Source organism: Phaethon aethereus (assembly GCF_964289735.1).
Source record: "Phaethon aethereus genome assembly, chromosome: 13".
Lineage (NCBI taxonomy): Eukaryota > Metazoa > Chordata > Aves > Phaethontiformes > Phaethontidae > Phaethon > Phaethon aethereus.
In genome coordinates this window covers 11592014-11611602 of record NC_138589.1, presented here as the reverse complement: position 1 = coordinate 11611602, position 19589 = coordinate 11592014, and the positions used below count along the sequence as shown (strand labels likewise).

At 49.3% G+C, this 19589-nt stretch overlaps 1 protein-coding gene across 1 annotated transcript in view; it reads left to right on the top strand.

The window, feature by feature from the left end:
- Nucleotides 1-19589, top strand: part of SLC7A10 (solute carrier family 7 member 10) — a 44224-nt gene that overhangs the window by 16453 nt on the left and 8182 nt on the right. Inside the window, exons 2-5 of the mRNA XM_082005493.1 lie at nt 10411-10615; nt 16854-17005; nt 17745-17870; nt 18872-19025. Of these exons, the coding sequence (XP_081861619.1) occupies nt 10411-10615; nt 16854-17005; nt 17745-17870; nt 18872-19025 (637 nt within the window). The remainder of the gene's footprint in view (nt 1-10410; nt 10616-16853; nt 17006-17744; nt 17871-18871; nt 19026-19589) is intronic.

Sequence of the window (19589 nt, the reverse complement as noted above, 5' to 3'; positions counted from 1 at the left end):
GAATGAAAGACGCTTTCCAGTCCCTGACGTTTCCCCGCTGATGTCACGGCTGGATTTCGCCTTTTTCCTGCCATTTGTGAGCTCGGTCCAGCGGCGGGCAGGGCCGTGCCCGGCGGGGCCTGAAGAGGGCGGCTGTGGCTGGCGGACGGGCAGCTGCCCGCTGCGGGCAGGGCAGGGCAGGGGCTGCCCGCCCGTCCTGCCCCCCGCACCGCCGCACCCTGGCTTCTGGAGACAAGGGAAGGAGTGAAAAAAACCAAAACACCAAACCCACCGTGTTTCTTTGGAGCTTTGCGTTCATGAAAGGATTTTTGTTTGTTGGTGTTTCTTCAGTGAAACAGTTTCGCAGGAGACCGAGCCTGCCTTACTATATATTCCAGGCGGTAATGAGCGATACGATAAATGGCAAGCATCCTTGTGAGGATGCCGAGGCTCACTGTAATGTATAGAGATATTACATTTAAATATATAAATGTTAAAATGATTGCCAAATCTCCATAGTGTCTTGTGCAATAGCAAACCCTAACCGCAGGACGATCATACCCTCTGTAAGACCGCATCAGTTATCATTAGTGAAGCAATGCCCAAAATATTTACTTTCCTTTACTCAGTTTTCTGTTCTCACCACACCTTCACTGTTAGAAAAACTTGGTTCTTCAGGTCCTCATGGATGACACCTGTATTTTAGTGCTCACAAGGCAAATATCTTCTTTATAAATCTATGACAAGTTACAGAAAACACTTTTGTCGGTACTTTATGTAGCCTGATTTTTAAAATCTTTAAAATTGGTTGTAACATAATCAGATTATAAATTCTTAGCCCAGTAAAATCCACTTGGAATGCTGGAATTACAGTTTATAATGACTAGTCATGTTCTTACTTGCTAGGAATTTTAAACATAAATATTTGAACTGAAGTCAGATTTTAAGAACATTTAATTTTGTTAAATACCAATCCCTGTAGACATTAAATTACCACTGTTACTTTTATAGCCGTTTTTCTTTTGCAAACATATTAGCAGAGGAGCCATAATTCATTTTCCACTTGTGCAACAGTTAGATTTTTCACTCGCATATGAAGTTAAATGGCTATTATTTTAATGCCAAGCTCTACAGATTCTTTTATTCTTCATTAAGAGTTTTCTGAATGCTATTTAAAAGCAAAGAAGTTCGAGGCCATTACATAAAATATCTAAAACACTGCCACATAGCCTAAATTCACGTTTGACTAGAGAAAATGCACTCGGAGAGTTTGCTGGTTTTAATTCAGCAGAGTCCCTATATCCTAGTAATTTTTTAGTCCTGAATGCTTTGTTGTTTCAGAACTTCACTTACCCTTTGTATTTTGATACACACACACTTACAATCTCTTATATTAAGTGCTACGCTTCTGTTAATAAGCGGGAGAGGAGCAGGGCAAAGGCCGTCCATCCCGTTAGGCGCCATGGCACAGCGTCGGCACGCGCAGCGCCGGAGCGTGGGTCAGGGCAGAGCCCGAGGCTGCCCGGGGCAGAGGGTGGCAAGTTTATTTAGTGGAAATAAACAGAGCCAGTGGGTCTGCCCACGCTGCCACCAGATTGCCAGTTAGCACCAAAGCTGAGGGCTATGCGTGTTACTGCGTGGCTGGTTTTGTAGGTGTGTCATGCCCTGAGTTCACAAGCAGGCAGTGACGATCCAAGCCGGTCACTAATGTCCTCGGTTAGGGGTCCTTAACTTCTGAAAGCCAATTAGTAACTGGCAATTAGCTGGACTGGAGGCTGCTTAGTTTAGCAGTTTTCTGCTAAATAAATACATAAATAAATATCCATGATGAGTTACATCATCGTCGTCATTTATGTAATCCACCTCCTTTAATTTGGATTGAAACAATTTGTAAAGCACAATTCCTTTTGACTAAGCTGTTGTTGTTGTTGTTAATATTTCATATTCAAATAAGATATGTTTATTTATTAACTTCCACGCAGGATGCAAATCCTCAGGACTTGTTTGTAAGAGAGCTCTTTTAAACAATTACACGGACTGTCATGCCTGTTGGCCTGAACAATGTCTGCTTAGATGTGGGAGTCCTGAGAGGATGGGTAGACTTTTGGTTATACAGTATACCAATCTATCAAAAGAAAGCTGTAACTGAAACCAGGCTGGTCTCAAACATTTCATTTAAAAAGAAAAAAAAAAAAATCTCATTTCCTACAGCTTCATTTAAAAAATGAAAAATAATGGCTTACATTCCCCACACTGGCACTGAGACAGGATGCTGGACTTGCCCTTCATAGCCGCAATCCCCAGACCCATACTCAGACCATCTGTTACAACTGTACCAATGAAACACCCGATATACAGTTGGGGATATAATCCTTGATGATGCTGACTAATTCCTAGTTCCTACTCTGATTCAATAAACGTGGGACGCACCTCCGCAACGATGCTGAAGGAAGCAGGACGCCCGGGTAACACGGGCTTTCCCTCTGCCAGCACTGCCTTTGAACATCGCGTCAGACCACGGCATTACCTTCAGCGTGCCACCGAGTGCTGAGCTTTGGAGTTCCCTCCCCTGAGGACAATAAAGAGCACTCAATGAAAGCAGGAGTCTGGCGGGATTTATGCTCATGAACCACACACAGTTTTTCAGGAATGTTGCCCGCTGTAATCCTTCACTGAACAACTAGTCACAAAGTGATTTACCTGACTGCGGCCAAAAAAAAAAAAAAAAAGAAAAAAAAGGTGCAGAATGTCTTTGTTGTTAATATTTCACTTTGTAGGGGAAAGAGCTGCTTAGACATATTTCTAGTCCATATTACAGACCCGTTCAGAATTTCAGATGTATAACATAGATCTTTAATGAAATACACAAGTAGTAAAAAGGCATGAGTGATATTTTTCTTTGCTAACCACACCGGAAATTGCTTAGTTTTATCAGAAATATGGTCTCTAAATACAATCAGTAAGGCCATTCCTAAAGAACTGCTGAATACTTTCAACAGACTGCAAGATCCATTGTTTTTACAGTCCGTTGTGTGCTGCAGATAAACAGAAGATGCCCTAAGGACTTTGCATGCAAAGTGAATACGCAGAGTATTACCAGGTCCCTTTATTTTCTCACAAGCACAGTGATATTTAGTGCTTTCCTTCAAAATGCAGTTCTTGAAGTGTTTTAATGAGATTTCAGCTTTTGTTTAAAAGATGAGTTTCAATTCCCATAGTTACATTGAAAAACATCAATACCTGACCCCAAATGCACTCTCATAGTTCAAAAGCCAGAGGTGAACTGAAAACACTGGCTTTTTCAGTAAAGCCCCATGCCCTAATTTTCAAGTCAGTACAATGGTTCTCAAACATATTTATGTGTTTGTTGCATTCCATACACACAGAGTAACTCTTGAAGTGATGTTATTCCACAGGACCCTCAGCTTTTGTTTAAAAAGCATGTTCTTAATCCTCGAGTTTTTTAGAAATTTTTCAAAATCCGAACTATGAAGCCGTAAAAAAAAAAAAAATACGAAACACAGAAGGCAAGTAAAATAGCCTGAAATACACCACTTTTAAGATCGTATCCAGTGTCATGATTTTTTTTTCAGACAATACTGAGAGTGATTTCCATATCCTAGAAAAATGGGAAAGGGGGGGGAGGGAGAAAAGAAAAAAAAAAAAAAAAAGAAGAAATGGCTGTGTCTTTTTGCTTCTCCAGTCAAGTAACACGTCCTGGCAGCACTGCGCAGCTGCCTGACGGCACCCCAGCGGTGAGGGACTGAGTGCGACTAGCAGTGCAGGAGCAGGTCACCCAGGGTCTCGCTGGCTCTGGCAGTCCTGCTGGGGTCACCTTTTCACACCAATGAGCAGCTCCTGAGCAACTTTATGGGCCAGTTTCTTTAACTTAAGAACAAAAAGGCTTTTCTTTAACATCAAGCAGGCATAGTTGTGAGGTCTACCTTTGTCCTCGCCCCTATCACAGACTATTGTTATTGTGAATGAGCAAAAAAATAAATAAAGTCACAGAATTTGGCAAGTTCAAGGCTCTCAAATATCTCTTTTGCAAACTCTCAACTGACTAGAGCAGAGAGGATTTCGTTCCAGAAGTCAGTATTTTTGCAGAATGTCTTTTCAAGGCTCATTGGTGCTACACAATGTAGTGCTGGCTCGAGGACAGTTTCTGTCCTGCCGAAAACTGATACTTGTTTAAGGTTAGGAATTTGAGAGGGCTGAGCAAGTGAGCATCTTTCGTTTTTTTTTATTTTTCCTTTGTTATTAGCAGAAACATTTTCACATGCCAGGGGAGCTGGCTGGGCCAGCACATGGAGACAAACTCAGGCTCCCCATCCTAGGGGAGCTGGCTGGGCCAGCACATGGAGACAAACTCAGGCTCCCCATCCTGCTCTTCCCCCCCAGCACACTTCACCCGCCTGTTTCACGTGGCTCCATCTCTCTCCGTTCTCTGCTTTTGTGGCTGGCATAACGCCTCGAGCATCTGCAGCGGGCTCAGGGTGCATGGCACCGCAACTGTGGATCTACCTTGCCCAAGCAGTGTGAATGCATCAGTCCCTCCTTAGGCTTGATCTGGAGATGGCGAGAACATTGCCCACATGGGAAGCTCATAACTTAGCATTTTCAGATGAGGTGCTGTTTACTGTGCTGAACTTAGTACTGATTTGTTGGGATTGATCACACAACTTCCAGTAACTGGCTCATACCTCCCGGGCAGGGTTAAGGCTTTATTATTACCAACAAGAATTTATATATATGCAGTTTTAGACGACAGCCAACTCTGTATTATACCTGCAAGATATGTCCGTGGCATGAACATATATGCAATTCAAGCATTACTTTCCTTTTTGTTCAAAGAGGTAGTTTTGTAGCAAGAAACTAGTGGAGGCCATGAAGCAGCAGAGAAAGTGTCTGTTTTACAAGAAGGAATTAATTTTTTCCATCTATTCACATCTTAGAAGAAAAAGAAATGCAGTGAGTATCAGGAGTACCAGCACTAGTAAAGCTGAAGCAAATTATCCCCGACATGGTGAACACAGAAAGAAGTGTCTGCCCGAACTGCACAGCCAATTTCTTTCTTGCTGTAGAGCTGCTCGCCAAATTCCCTCCGGTTTCTGCTGACCGAGGGTTGCTTTGAAATACCTATTTGTAGATAAAGCATCCGCCTTACTGCTCAGTCTTCTGCCCCAAGAACTTCTGCTAAGGAACGTGAAACCTCCCAAAAACCCTGCTTCTCATCAGGCACTTTCTGACATCTGTTTTCATGGAGCACTTCAGCATCTCCACCGTATCTATTTTTAAACACGTCTTGCGCCGAGGGAAGCGAAGGTACTTCCCAGGCATATCTACCACACTCATGGCAGGTTTCCATAAGAACATTTTGCTGTTGGAAGGGGCGTAGCGCTTCCACTCCTGCCGATATGGCTTTTGCACATGTTGCAAGAGCAAAATAATAGAAATCCATAATGAGGTTGAAAGAGAATTTTGCCCTGTGATATAGTCATTCATAAAGTACATTAGATCTTTATGATTAACTACTTAATTTAACAAAAAAATGCTGTGAATGTTTGTATGAAAGGACCATCATACATAGAAGCCTGCCTGTTCCTTCTTGCCCTACTCCTTCAGGTAGCTGCACCCAGAAAGCATTATCCTTAAGTAAAAAAAGTACTAGCTATTTCCAGCTCAGCACAGACTCGCACACGGGGAGGACTGCTTTGGCAGCCTTGCCGTAACGGGAGGGCATCGCTGCGCGCCACACCGCGCCACAGACGCCTCCTCCCCACAGCAATTTGGGTTTGAGTACCAGCCCTGCTGCCGATGCCCCTTGGTTCCCAGCGCCCTTCCCTAGCAGCAGACACCCGAAGCCCAGAGAGCTTTGACAAAGCCACATGCAAGGATTTAAAAAACACACCGTAGACTTTCTGCCTACGCGTTGAGACTGCACTTCATCACCGCCATGCCAGGCAGCGGCCACCACCTTATCTCTGTGGTTACACCCCACCGGGACTCGTCTCTCTCCCCCGGGTCCGTCACAGCACGGCCTGATGGCACTGCTTCCCGCGGCGCTGCCGCCGCTATGTCCCCATTTCCCCACGCGTCCCAGCCCACCAGTGGGCCTGCCCGTCCCGCCGCAGCAGCTGAGCGGGTACCGAACGCAGACGCGCCGTCGGCTCTCGCCCCTCGCCCGCGCGAGAGCCACAGCCGTGCCGGCGGTCGCCCCGCCAGCCCCCTGCGGAGCCGCCACGCTGTAACGCTGCACGTCAGCTGGAGGATTTGCTCAATTTCTCGTCCGTTACCATCTGGGGGATGCCACACCGCGTTTGGATTTTATCCTTCCTCCACGTACTAACAGAATGGAAAGGTGGCGGGGGGGGCGGACGCTCCCGCCGGGCGCCTGCTGAAGGACGGGTGTTTGCATCTGCTCTTTGCTGCCAAACCAGCAGCAAAGGGGAGCGAGGTTAACAGAGAGCACTGAGCACGAGGAGATGGAGTGAGAGGAGCCAGGAGACTCATTTATGGGTTATTCTGTCTTTGGGCGATTCCTCTGTGCTCGGTAGCGGGGTTGCTGGAACAGGAACGAGTACTGTCCCATCCCAAAGAGGCAGTTAAAACCTACAGATCTATTGAGATGAAAAGCGGTATGTCCTAAATTCAGGATGTTCTCCAAAATACCACTGGCTTCTCCCAAAACCGCAGGATTTTCAGGTGCATTGATCTGTGAAAAACAGACACACACAGGTATCTACGCTGGCAGGTAGAGGATCGTTTTTAAGGGTCCTTTATAAAACCTAAAGGCCTTCCTCCATGCGCACGAGCGTAACTGTTACAGCTGCAGCCCACAGCAGTACTGGAGACTTTGCCAAGACGGTTTTTGAACTCCTAAGGCAGGTATTTCTTTTTCAGCTTAAATTCAAGATTTGTTACAGTTCCTGAACAGGGCACAACCAGGCTTCCAGTAAAGCTTGTTTGTTTTAAATATGTTGCAACGCTTCAGCCAGCGGGAGAAACTATGACCAAACAGCCTCGTAAATTTTATCAAGTATTATGTGCGCGTTAGCAATACATTAACTCCTCATCTATCTTCTTGAAAGATTTCACCACTCCACTCCAGCCGTGTAGCTTCCCAGTGGGGAAGGCCCAGAACAGGGCCTGTTAGCGCTATGAATAATATTGTGCGACTCATCCATGTCAAAACCCATTCCTTCAGCACAAGCTGCCATGATTAATGCTGGAGCGGCGCTTAGGGGTCCCTCGTTAGCTCACCTAAGGCATATTGATACTTAATTTTACTGTTGTTCTAGTATTGTCTAGTTTTTATAACATCGACATCCCTGATCTGATTTTTTTTTAAATGCATAGAAAGTACCCCTGGTCCTGGAGGGTGTCTATCCCACCTGCAGCAGGCGGTCACAGGTGGGAGATGCCTTGGTCTTCCCCGGGGTCTTCCTCCATGGCTAAAGATCTCAGCACTGCCAAGATTTTTCCTGAGCTCTACCCTCGGTTTCTAAGCAGTTATTTCTGGCTTAATCTTATCTGTGCATCATAGACCTTCAAAAAAATGTCAGCCCACGCACACAAAAATTTATTCCTTACAAATATTTTCTGTCCATTTTCAGACTTACCTTCTCTTGCTCAGCGTCTTTCCAGACCAGACCCCCATCCCTCACATCGCGCTTTCTGGACTGGGAGCTGCTGAGCACAACTCGGCCACCGGCTCCGGAGGGGATGGAGGGAGAGCGTGGGTGCGCAGGGCCGGCTGCTGCCTTTCCCTTGCTAACCCCCCGCTCCCACCCGTCTTACACCCTCCCGTCACCCCTGTGGGAGCTGTGGCGCCGAAGGGGCGTCCCTGCACCCTGGGCCCCGCTTTGGGGTGGAGGGAGGGGATTTGCATAGCTGTCCCCTGTGCCAAAAGGAGAATTTTAAATCGCCTTCGGGTCGACCTGTTTCCTCGCACAGGCAGCTCCTTCCCCGAGCACGGACACCCCCCGCCCCGGGCCTGGCAGGTTGCCACTTTTTAAGGGAGATGGCATCCGCCTTCACGCTGCGCTGCACCCGCCGGCGGAGGGTGGTGTTGGACGCGGCAGGAGGGTCCCCGTGGGACGGGGTTACCCCGTGGTGCCTGCTCCAAAAAGCGTCCTCTGCGGGAGAGCAGGTTGAGCCCTGTCACAGAGCCGGAGCAGCCAGCTGCAGCGCTCCCTCACCGAGCCCTTCAACAACACACTAGCTAATCTTTTTTCCTTGGCAAAATCTTTTTACGTGGCTTTAAGGAGTGGTATAAGATTTAATACTGTTGCTTTAAAGGCATTTCCAAAATTTCGTGCTATTTCAGTGCGTTTGCTAAAATGGCAGCTGTGGGTCTGAACTTTCATCTAAAGAGAAAACGCCTCTGGCCTGCCTGTGCTGGTGGCAGGACTCCCGCACGGAGGAACGCGGCCAGCTGCAAAGCTTACCCGTTTAAACGAAAAGCTGAAAAACCTCTTTTCAGTGTCATGCCCTTTTTAAACCCATTTCACAACGTGCGGGAGGTCTGCATCAGCTCCTTCGGTCTGTGCCACTGTTTCCGTCCCGCCGCCCTTAGCCAGCCTCACTTGAAGCCGCCGCAGCGCCGGCGGAGCTGCCCGGGCGCGCCGCGGCACGTGCGCGCGTTGCAGCCGTACGTCGCCAAGCCGGGTTCGACCCCGACGCAGCCCTCATACGCAGCGGGGCCCTTTCGCAGGCCGACGCGCCAGCGCCCGGGAAAGGCGCAGCACACGTGTGTCCCCCCCGGCCCAAGAACGTATCTTTATTATATCATAAAGCATCGTAGTTAGTCAGAGTCTGCCGTTTGCCATTGCAGTGCCATACTAACGCTTTAATACGCAGGGAATGGCTTCACCCGTGGCGAGACCCTCGTGCCACAAGCAGCCCATGGCTCCAAGAAGCCCGAAACCTTCTGGGCAACCTGGCAGGGATTCGGCAGCAGCGGGGCTGCCCCCGGGGCCTCCCACCCTCCCGCCCTTGCCGGGAAGTGGCCACCTGCTTATCGGTTGCCAGAGTTGTCTATTTTCTACCTTAATTTCATTTCAAACTGCCGGCAGAATATCTGCTTCAGCACACGTGCTGCAAAGACACAGCTGCGTGCAAGCGCAGCCAGGGCAGACCGGCCGGATGAGCCACACATCCAGAAGCTCATTTAGAAACGTAAGGACAGAATTGAAGCCAAATGCAGCAAAATTTGGCATAACGGGACATGTTGGGGAGCTTGCTATACGTGGCAAGCTGAAAAGCATTTACAAAGCAGAGCGGGGGAAGAGAGCCTAGGTTTGACGACACACAGGTTCAAAGGCTGCCAAGAAGCTGGTTTAGATGACGACACCTCATCACGACTGGTATCCCATATTTTATTTTCGTGTCTGCACTGTTCAACAGCATGGGCTGAAACTCAACTCTGTCAGTGAGGATTTTAATACTAACTCACTAAAGAAGAAAGCACTCGGAGTCCTACAACAGCAGGGTCTTCACATTCTTTTGGGAGAAGAGTTATTCAGGGATTGCTCAAAAAACCCCAAGACTGACCAAAAAAAAAAAAATCTCTCCTTCCAGACCCTGAGCCGCTATGAAGCACCTCTTGCAGAGCAGTTCCTGCTGCTCTCGGACCCAGGCCCTGGCCCCACACGAACAAAGAGCATCTGTGATATCCAGCACTCCCCTTCTGCACCCAGCACTACCTCGGCTCACACGCTAATTAAAACAAAATTAGTAGGGCAAAGTCCACATTGACTGATATTTCTGCCACCCCACAATAGCCCTTTAAAATCTATGGGCAATGACTGAGCAGCACAGGTATTGCAAATATAAAATGTTGATTAATTTCTAATATCTGAGAGTTTGAGATGACTTTTCAAGCACAATCTTAAACCTGCCCTGGTGGCAAGAGCACTTCTTAGCCCCTACATTATAGATAATTCTATGGGGTGTGGAGGTTTGACTTCCCAACTCCTCAGAAGAAGGGTCCTGTCTCGTTTAGATTCCTCTCAGGAGGAGACGAAAACCTTCATTGCAAAGACGCTTCTAACTCCTTTCAATAAAATGCTTGGGCATGGCAGATGACAGCAGACAGTTGTGTAAGTTGAGTTCGTGCCACAAAACCGCTAGCTGCAAACATGGATGCTCACCTGAGTCCTACCGTGCTTCAGCAGAGCCGAGCACGTGCCTACTGCCCTTGAATGCTGACAAGCGACAACGCTTCCCCCAGGGTGTAATGCGATAAAATACAATCATGCAAAACCTGGAAGAGAGGGTTTGGTGGGGGGTTCTCGTTCGGTTGGGTGGGTAGGAGCTGTGGATTTGTTTGAGTCTTCCCCCCTTCCCCTTTTTTTTAATTAAAAAAAGACAAGAAAAGTGCATTTCTCACTTTCTCTTACCTCACTGCAAACCTTTTGTCCTTTCCAGGCAATATCATTGGTTCTGGGATCTTTATTTCGCCAAAAGGAGTTTTGGAGCACACCGGCTCGGTGGGACTCGCTCTCATTATTTGGGTGCTTGGCGGCGGGGTGGCTGCCCTCGGCTCGCTCTGTTACGCCGAACTGGGAGTCACTATCCCCAAGTCAGGAGGGGATTATTCCTACGTCACAGAGATTTTTGGTGGGTTAGCTGGGTAAGTACCCTATCTCTATAAAGTAGTTTGAAACCATGTTTATATTACGTGTGGAAAAAGCTGTCTGACTTGGAAGAGGCAGGGGACGTTTGTCAATAAAATACTTTTGCAAAGTCGTTCTTTCTGCTCTCATTAGAAGTTCAAAACCACCCCTACGCAGAGCTACGGACCTTTCGCTTCCCTCTCTGACTCAATGAAGTCTATGAAAGGAAGGAACGACACTGTAAATGACGCCGTGTCCAAGTGACATTCCGGCGTGCCAGCCACAAACGATCGGTGCCTTCTACTGAGGAGCTTCACGCGTCAGGGAAGGCAGGCTGGAGCTCCTTATCATAAGCCAAAGCCCTCCTTTAATTATCAGTGCAGAAGGTAGCAAATATTTCTATGGCGTTGCATTGCAAGGCCTTCCTACAGCAATTTTCTGTATTCTACTGGAGATGTGCCCACAGAAGCGTCCCAGGCGCAGGTACCCACAGCGTTGCTGCCTCACTTAACTGCACAAAATAAGTGTTGTAAATTCGAAGAGGGCAAAACGCTAACCCAGGGAATGATTTTTCTTTGAAAATACTATGAAGAGAGTAGTGTGGCTAAGGGAGGAAGGGACAAGAAGGGGTCATCATTTATATTTTACTGTATATTTTATTGTGTCTCCAACAAGAAAAATGAAACCAATAGCCTGTACTCACAGCTCACTAGAGAAGCATCAAAACTTTCTGGCCAGCTCACTCCTTTGCAAGTAAAGAGGCCATGCCACATGTCGGTGTTTTATTTCTGAAAATAAACACCATCATAACTGCAAACTAGAGAAAGAAGAAGGAAAGAAGAATATTCCTTCTTATTTGAGATGGAAAACAAGCTCATAACAGTTGAGCTGGCTGCCTGGCATAACGCAGGTGCTAGGTCCCATGCTGGATGACAAGGTAGTTTTCTGAGGCTTGTCAGACCTAAGCCGTTGCCTTACACTAGTTCTCATCAAAGTTCACGTTTCTCCGGTCGGAGGAATCACTCCTCTGAATGCCGTACCACTCTGCATAGAAAATTACACTGGCGTTGCAGCACGGATTGAGGTAACAACCACATTGGCTTGGTTAACCACAATCTCAACTCATCTTCACCGAGGCTTGTTCTCTGATGGGGGGTAGGAGCCGCACGGCAAAGCCCCCGCTCCCCCGGCACGCTGCGGCAGGCAGGCAGGCAGCAGCTTCCCCCGTCACCTGCTCCTGGGAACGGGGTCGGCAAGCAAGGACCATGAAAACAAAAGAGCATAAAACTGCACAAATGGTCACAAGTGCTATCCTTGCTGTGAGAGAGGCCAGAAACCATCTGAGTTTCACGAAACCAAAAGAATTATGCTTTCTGGGAGAGAAAAAGAAAGTAGTTAGAAATAAGTACAGCCAAACGTGCCTTCAGTTGTTCCTCAGCTCACTGCCGCCTTCAGAGAACTTGCACGGTACCAGCAAGCACCGGGCTATGCAATCGCTGCAACAAACCGCACGCCGGTGGGTCGGCCGCTACGCAGCGTTCGCCTGGGGACGGAGCGGAGCTCTCCCCTCCCCATGCAGGCAGCTCTGCCGCCGCAGCGGCCCGCTCGCCGCCCGGGCTTGCGATGCACAAGCAATACCAAAAAAGCACAACCTTGTCACCTGAAGGGAAGCGGTGCGCCCGTTCTTGCTTTGCAAAGAGACTTTGCCTTTTCTCCCAAGAAAATGAACCACGTCGCAAGTGTGAGCACGGGCTGCCTGAGGCAAGGAGCCGCCAGGTAGGTTTTGGTGTAAGAAGCCGGGGGTCAGTCACCTCTTCCAGTAAAGCCGGGCTGGGATTGCACCCTGCTGCACTGTGCTGAGCCACCGCCTAAAGCAGCAGCTTTGGGCAACTCTCACAAGCACCTTTAGCTTCCCACTTCGGAAGCGCCCGTCCCCGCGCTGGCGCTCACGCGTGGGGCTCCGAGCTGAAAGGGGCCTTTCGGGAGCCTGCACCGTGCCTGTCCCGAGGAAGAAAACACCGCTTCTCCGAAAGTTCTGTTTTCTCTTCTGGTTTAATCCTTCTACAGCAGAGAACATCAAATTCGGCACACAAAGCTTTAGTGCATCTGCCAAAGGATTTTCCCGATGGCAAATCTGGATGGTTTGGTCTATTCTCATTGAAGACGTTTATTATAGGAGCACATGCTGTTCCCCTCCAGACCACGATATTTCCTCTTCACTTCTGCTGTCTTGTCCCTGCCCCTCGAAATCCTCCCCATTTATTATGGCGTCCCACACAGGTATAAGCAACAAAGAAGTGCTATTTGACCGTAACGGCTGTTGGAGTGCTACATGCCCCAGCTTCTGTGCCGGGCAGTACTGATAGGTGGTTGCGTAAATAAATAAAATAAAATAAAAATAAAAAATCGTAACACTGCTAGGCGTGAAGTAAGAAGGTGAGTGGAATAAAAGAGAGAGAGGTGGGACAGGGCCATCTCCTGAGCTGGCAGAAGCTCTGGCTGCAGAGCAGCAGCCCCGCTCTGAGTCCGAGTACAGCCACAGGACGGTGCATGAGATGCGGCTGAAAGTGGCGGCGGCTGCAACACGCAGCTGGAGATCACCTGCAGAAGGGACGGTCCCCGGCAGATCCGGCCAGAGTAGGAGAGAGAGGCGAGGGAGGGCTCCTGTGGTGCTGGGCTCTGGTGCCAGAGAGCAGATTTCCCACGTTCGTCTTCGTTTAGAAATCGTCTTGGTTTTAAATTGCGTCTGTGGGTGAGAACATGAACCGCAGGGAGCGTGTCGCACCCCGCGCTCCTGGAGCTGTCTGAGCTCTCTTCCGTGTGGAGACAGGTCATAAAAAGAACATTACCCAAAACAGTAGAGAGTAGGCCTAATATGTATTCTTGCAGAAGACAATGAATAAATTCAGCTTCATGGAAAACCCACTAGTGCATTTCTGATAAACACAACTTCTGAACGCTCGGCAGTAACATTGCAACTAATGTCGCTGCTTCATCAACAGTGACTGATGACGGGACGTGCATCCTTACTAAAAATCAATAGTATTGAAATCAGCAGAGCGCTCTAAGCCAAAGCTTTGATTAGCATCACTCCAAACTGCAAGTAAAACATGCTTCAAATATACTTCTATGTTTCCTTTTTGTTGTCGTTGCAAAAAATCTAAGGTTTCCAAAGGCAATAATTCTTTCAGCAATGTAGGATAATATTAATAATATTCAAATTAGCTCAAACTTAAACCAGTTCAGCTTTTCCCATCGTAAGGTGAGCTGTACTACAGCATCTCTTTCAAACTGTTTTCTTTTGTTAGTGACGCACAAGTAGGGTACGCTCTAATTTCCTATTTTCACAGGCTGCTCTAACTCCGTGATATTTTATATCTGACATGAGATCCTCCGGGGGGTACAGGCACATCCCTAATACATGTTTGAGGGCCAGTTTCACCAAGTCCACTAGACTATTAGAGACCCAAATTAACCCATGCTGTTCATTTCTCTCCACAGATGAGGATGTTAGTATGCAGAGATATCTGCAAAAAATTCAGTTTTGGTCCAGGGATGGTTGGCCCTTCCACATGAAGGCCACACCTTCCCAAAAGCAGCGTGTCCCACCACAGACCATCATTTATGACAGCGTGTTTCTAGACACAGCTCCCGACACCCTCAGTGCTACAGCTCAGCCCCCGGGGCAGTAATTCCCCCAGCTGCCATTTGAAGAACCGGGCAGCGTAGCCCCAGGTGTGCCGCGATGACACGTCCCGGCTTCAGGCTGGACCTTGGGCTCCCAGCGCCGGTTCCGCTCCCTCTGGGCGGCTGCTCGGGGCCGAAAGCGCAACTCCAGCCCTTCAGCTCGCACCTCCATTTGTCAAATCACACGCACCGCGACAGCGAGGACATCCGAAACTCGGTTATGTCTTCAGGAAACTTCACTCCTGTCAATTAATTATAGCTGATCTGGAACGGTGGTTCTTTGCTAAGGAAATTGTACTCTTAACTCTGCCTACACAACAGATGATGAAAAGTGGTGCTTTAAAAGCAAAGGCTGAGCATTGGGTAATCACACCGGGATTAATTCCCGCCTGCCAGCCGCAGCACACGCACGAGCGATTTAACTCAAGAGCAGCCATTCCCAGCCAGCTGGACCCCCAGCCCCGAGCCTGCCCCGGCGCTGCCGCCCACACCGCGGCAGCGGGGCGAGCGCTCGGCAGTGCGGCCCCGGCCCCAACGGCTGGATCGTCAGGGATGTGAACAGGATCTGCGTGACCAGCGCGGATAACTTTTTCTCAGAACCAGACTTTGGTTAAAACTTACCTGGAAAAACAAGATAAAAGTGGGCCTACATCTTAGGCAAGCTTCCTTCTTATTTTAATGCATTCTCTCGTTTGAGCGTCCCGTTTGACAGGGCAACTTGGTCACCCTCTGCTGAAATTCTGCATTTACTTTAATTGGTGTTATGGGTCCTGCATGTATTTCAGTTCAGCATGAAACAAATTGACTGTCAGAAATCTATTGAACTATTCACCTTCCCATTAAACCGTATTCTACTCAGCACCAACTGTAACGCCCTCCATATTACAATGTAGAAGCAAGGGCCAGTTTTTGCCTGAAATACTGTTTTCAGAGTCATGTCCCCACTGAACACAGTTCCCTGCCTACATAAATATTATGGGCTCAGGTAAAGCTGGTGGGGAAGAGCTGGTGGCCCCTGGCCACCAAACCCCGTGGCCGCGCGGGTGCGGCTCTGCCCGAGCGCTGCCGGCTGGTCGCCGCGCTGCCAGGCACGCGCCGCCGGGCTCCTGCAGGGAGCTTGCTCAGCACTGCCAGCATCCTAACCCTGTCGGCAAATGACTGTTGTGGTCTTTAAGTCATACTTAGCCTTCAGTGGGGACCAGCTGGGTTAACTCGCCCAGCAAGCAGCGGCTGCAGCACTACCCCAAACTGGGTACACCACCAGCAGCACCGCATAGCGCAGAGCGATCACTGGAGGAAACTGCTCCGAACCATGATGAAAAACATCAAAACTTGAAAACAAAGGAGTCACACAACAAAATAAAGAGAAAGGAAAAAAAAAAAACCCTGAGTTGTAAAAACAATAGTGCTGTTTGGGAAGGTAACCGGCTCTTGCATCACACCAGCTTACCAAATACTTACTCCAGTAGTTAATAAGAAAAAGGAAGCACCAGATTGCCCCATACTTCTCAGAAACAAGAAGGCACAGTAAAGGATGGGACTGAGAGTCACTCACCACCTCAGCCCGAGGAGCGCCCGGCAAGCAGCACTCCCTCCCTCCCGGGCCACTGACCGGGAGGGACCCCCAGCTGTGCCAGATTTAAGGGGCTGGGCACAGGCAGCGTGCTGGGCAGGAGCAGCCTTTAAAAGCACAACCTAGCACAATCTAGAAATTATACTGTCTTATTTTGAAATGTCATTTCTGATCCTCATTTGTGCTGGGCATCCCTGCACGCTACGCTTGCGCACGTGTATGAACGATGCGTGTGTGTGTACCTGCGCGAAGGGTTTCACTTTCTTGCAATGACTACTTCTCACTACAGAAATAATACTTCAAATATTTTAAAACACTAACCAGATCCACTGCTGCTTTTACAACTATTTTTTTTCCTTTTCCCAGAGTGAGAAACCACAAAAATCTCACACTTCATATTTGCAAGGGTACCTCCTTCGGTGCCATCACCTTCAGCCGCAGCTGGAGGCAGCCAGCCGGCCCGGGTGGGCCCTGGCTGGGCGACCGCAGGGTACGGCAGCTCTGAGCTGCTCCGGGCCGGGTCACAGAGCCGACCTGGGCGATGACAAGAAACCTCTCCGTGACCGCTGGGGAGCCGGTCGCAGTCCCGGGAGCGCAGCTGGCCCGCGCCCTGCTGGAGCCCTTCAGAGACGCCTTCAGCGCAGGGACTGCCGTCTGCTGCGGTAACGCATCGGCCCAGGAGCGACAGAGATGCTTTCCCTTTGACATGCAGAGCTAAACCAAAGCGTGCCTGCTGGACATCACCCTCACTCTTCCACACGTGCCTAAGCCGTCATTTGCTTTAAAACATTCAATTTAAAATGCAGATGGTGCTGGGAACGTGGGAAAAGGGACGAGGAGAGGCACAAGCAGGTGACTGTTAGGTGTGACTGAGGTGAAGGCACGCAGTTCCAATGCCTCTGGAGCCGTGCCGAAGCACAGCCCAGCGGAGCGTGCGTTGCCTCCGCCAGCACACTCCCAGCGCAGCTTCCGTGTGCTTTTTCTTGTGTTTTCAGGTTTCTGCTGCTCTGGAGTGCGGTGCTTATCATGTACCCTACCAGCCTGGCCGTCATTGCGCTGACCTTCTCAAACTACGTCCTGCAGCCCGTCTTCCCTAATTGCATCCCCCCCTATAATGCCTCCAGGATCCTCTCCATGGTGTGTTTACGTGAGTATTTGCTTCTCGCGCACACACAAAGCTTGCCTCGGTTTTTGCATGGAACCGCTCGAGGGGCCGCTCCAGCCAGGCTGGGGCCACGGCCACAACCCAAAAGGCAAGTGGGGAGGTCCCAGGACAGGCACCACGACCACTGCAGGATACTCCGTCCCTTCCCGCTTGCTCGCAGCAAGCACAGCGGGCTGCGGTGCCCGAATCCCTGCGGGTCCCGGGGAAAGCGGCAGCAGGTCAGCTTGTGGGATGGGGCAGTGCTGGGCTCCCTGCAGAGCCATGGGCGCCCGGCACGGGTGACCCTCCGGCACGGGCTACCCACCGCCACCTGAGCCCTTCCGAGCCTTCTCTTACGTGCGCAACTGCAAGCGTGTAGGACGCGCGGCACGCCGCCGGCTTGGCGTTAATTTCTTACGGAGCCGGCAAAAGCAAAGCAGGGCGATGGGGACGGAAGAGGCTCACTGGTTCCGCGAGGAGGTGGCGAGCCCTGCTTGCTGAGCTCTGCGCGGGTTACCAGAGCTGGGGGGAGCCCCGACCAGCAGTGCCCGAGGGAAAGCTGCTGGCTCCCCTGGGAGCCTGCTCAGGGAAGGCAGTGCTCCTCCTCATCCTCGCTCCCGGCCACACGAGAGATCCCACCCCCCCGGAACGTGCACCTCGGTCTGTGTTTTTCAATGCTTTGGCTGTGTATTCTTAAACAAACATAATTTCCTTTCACTGAATTCAGTCTTTTGCTCTCCAGTCCTCCTGACCTGGGTGAACAGCTCCAGCGTTCGATGGGCAACGCGCATTCAGGATATATTTACAGCAGGAAAACTCTTAGCCCTGGCCCTTATCATTATTGTGGGCTTCATACAGATCTTTAAAGGTACTCTGTGAGACAGCTCTAACACGGGTATGGTACTGTTGATAGCCTTGACTTTTCCCACTTACTGCACTGTTTCATACCCCTGACGAACCAGCCTGAAGGCGCGGGGGGTTTAGCGAGCTGCAGGGCTGTATACTCAGGCAGGCGTGGAGAGGATGGCACAGCAGAGAAATTAGCTGTATCCCTTTAAACAAGTCCCTTTTTGACCTGCCCTGTTGGTTTTGATAGGATAAAGGAGGGCAGCTGAAGATGTTCCTGAATTTTTAAATCATCATTGAAATTTTTTAATCATCTGTTGCACGTTCTTTAGATTGGAAATGCTCTGGGTGTAAAATCAGTGACGCCTTGCCCAGGGCGGGAAGGTACCTGCTTCATTTTGGGCCATAGTCCAATTTCCTACAGCAAGTCATTTATAAAATTAAAAACAGGCAAAAAAAGTCTCTCTGATTCTCCATCTTAATGGAAAGCAGGGAACACAAAAGGCTCACAGTGTTTTTATTATGTGTATGATGAGTCATGTAAAGGGAGATGAAATACGGCGTTTACAGAGAGCAGAAAACATGTTTTCTCAGCAGTAATAGTCCCACAATCTTGACAAATCTTCCAGCCCCATAGACATTTTATTTTTCAGTATTTCTACTAAATGACACCAAACTCTTGTAAAAGAAAACCACATTAAGAGCAGGTAAGCATTAACCCCGCCAAGGAGCCATCCTCAGACCGGCCGGGTTGGTCCCACGCGTCGCGGCAGTGACGCCGGCGCCGCGGGGGCTGCCCGTGCATACAGCCCGAGCTGCCTCCCAGGAGGCCACCCCGCAGAAAGCACCGCGAGCGCGATGCCAGCTGTGGTGGCCTCTGGAACATGGAGAGCGTGAAGCCCCAAACACAATAAAGGATAAAAATAAAGAATAAACCCCAAAGGGTTACCTATTTCCCAGTGCCTCTGGTAGGCAGCACTTCTCTAGGGGTGGCTTAACCTCTTGCTTGTGCTCTCTGTGCAGGAAACTATGAAGAGCTGACCCTAAGCAACGCATTCAATTTTTGGATGACTCCGTCGGTGGGGCATTTAGCGTTAGCTTTTCTTCAAGGGTCGTTTGCGTTCAGCGGCTGGAACTTCTTGAACTATGTAACGGAAGAACTGGTTGATCCCCGCAGGCAAGTATCCACTTCCATGCCATCCGCATTTTTTTGAAGTGCTGAGATATTGGAGCCATCTGGTAATATTATTCATTTAATAAGCTGCAGCGATGTCATTCCATGTCTATGAGACCAGTGTTTCTAAAGGAGACATAAATTTTTTGTAAAGCAAATAAGATAAAGAAACACTGGAATTAAGAACATATTGCACGAGGCATGAACTGAATCAAACCAGCCTGTCGACAAAGCTTTATTTCTACGGCACTATCCAATCGTACCGTGCTTCTATAGTAGAAGATTAACCATTGAGGAGATGCCACACAAGTATCTATAGGCAGAATCACTGCTATTAGAAAAAAGTTGAATTGCACTGGAAGTTGCTTTGCTTTTGCATCCAAAAGGGATCTTCCGCAGACGCCTGAAAGAGAAGGTTGGAGTCATTGCGCGGCGAAGGCAGCGCTCCCCGCCCCAGCGCGGCCGTGGGCACCTGCCCGCCGGGGCCACTGACATCGGGTCGCTGCTGGCCCAGGGTATGGGAAGGGGCTCGGAAATGATTTATCATGAGTGAGATGGGAAAGCTGG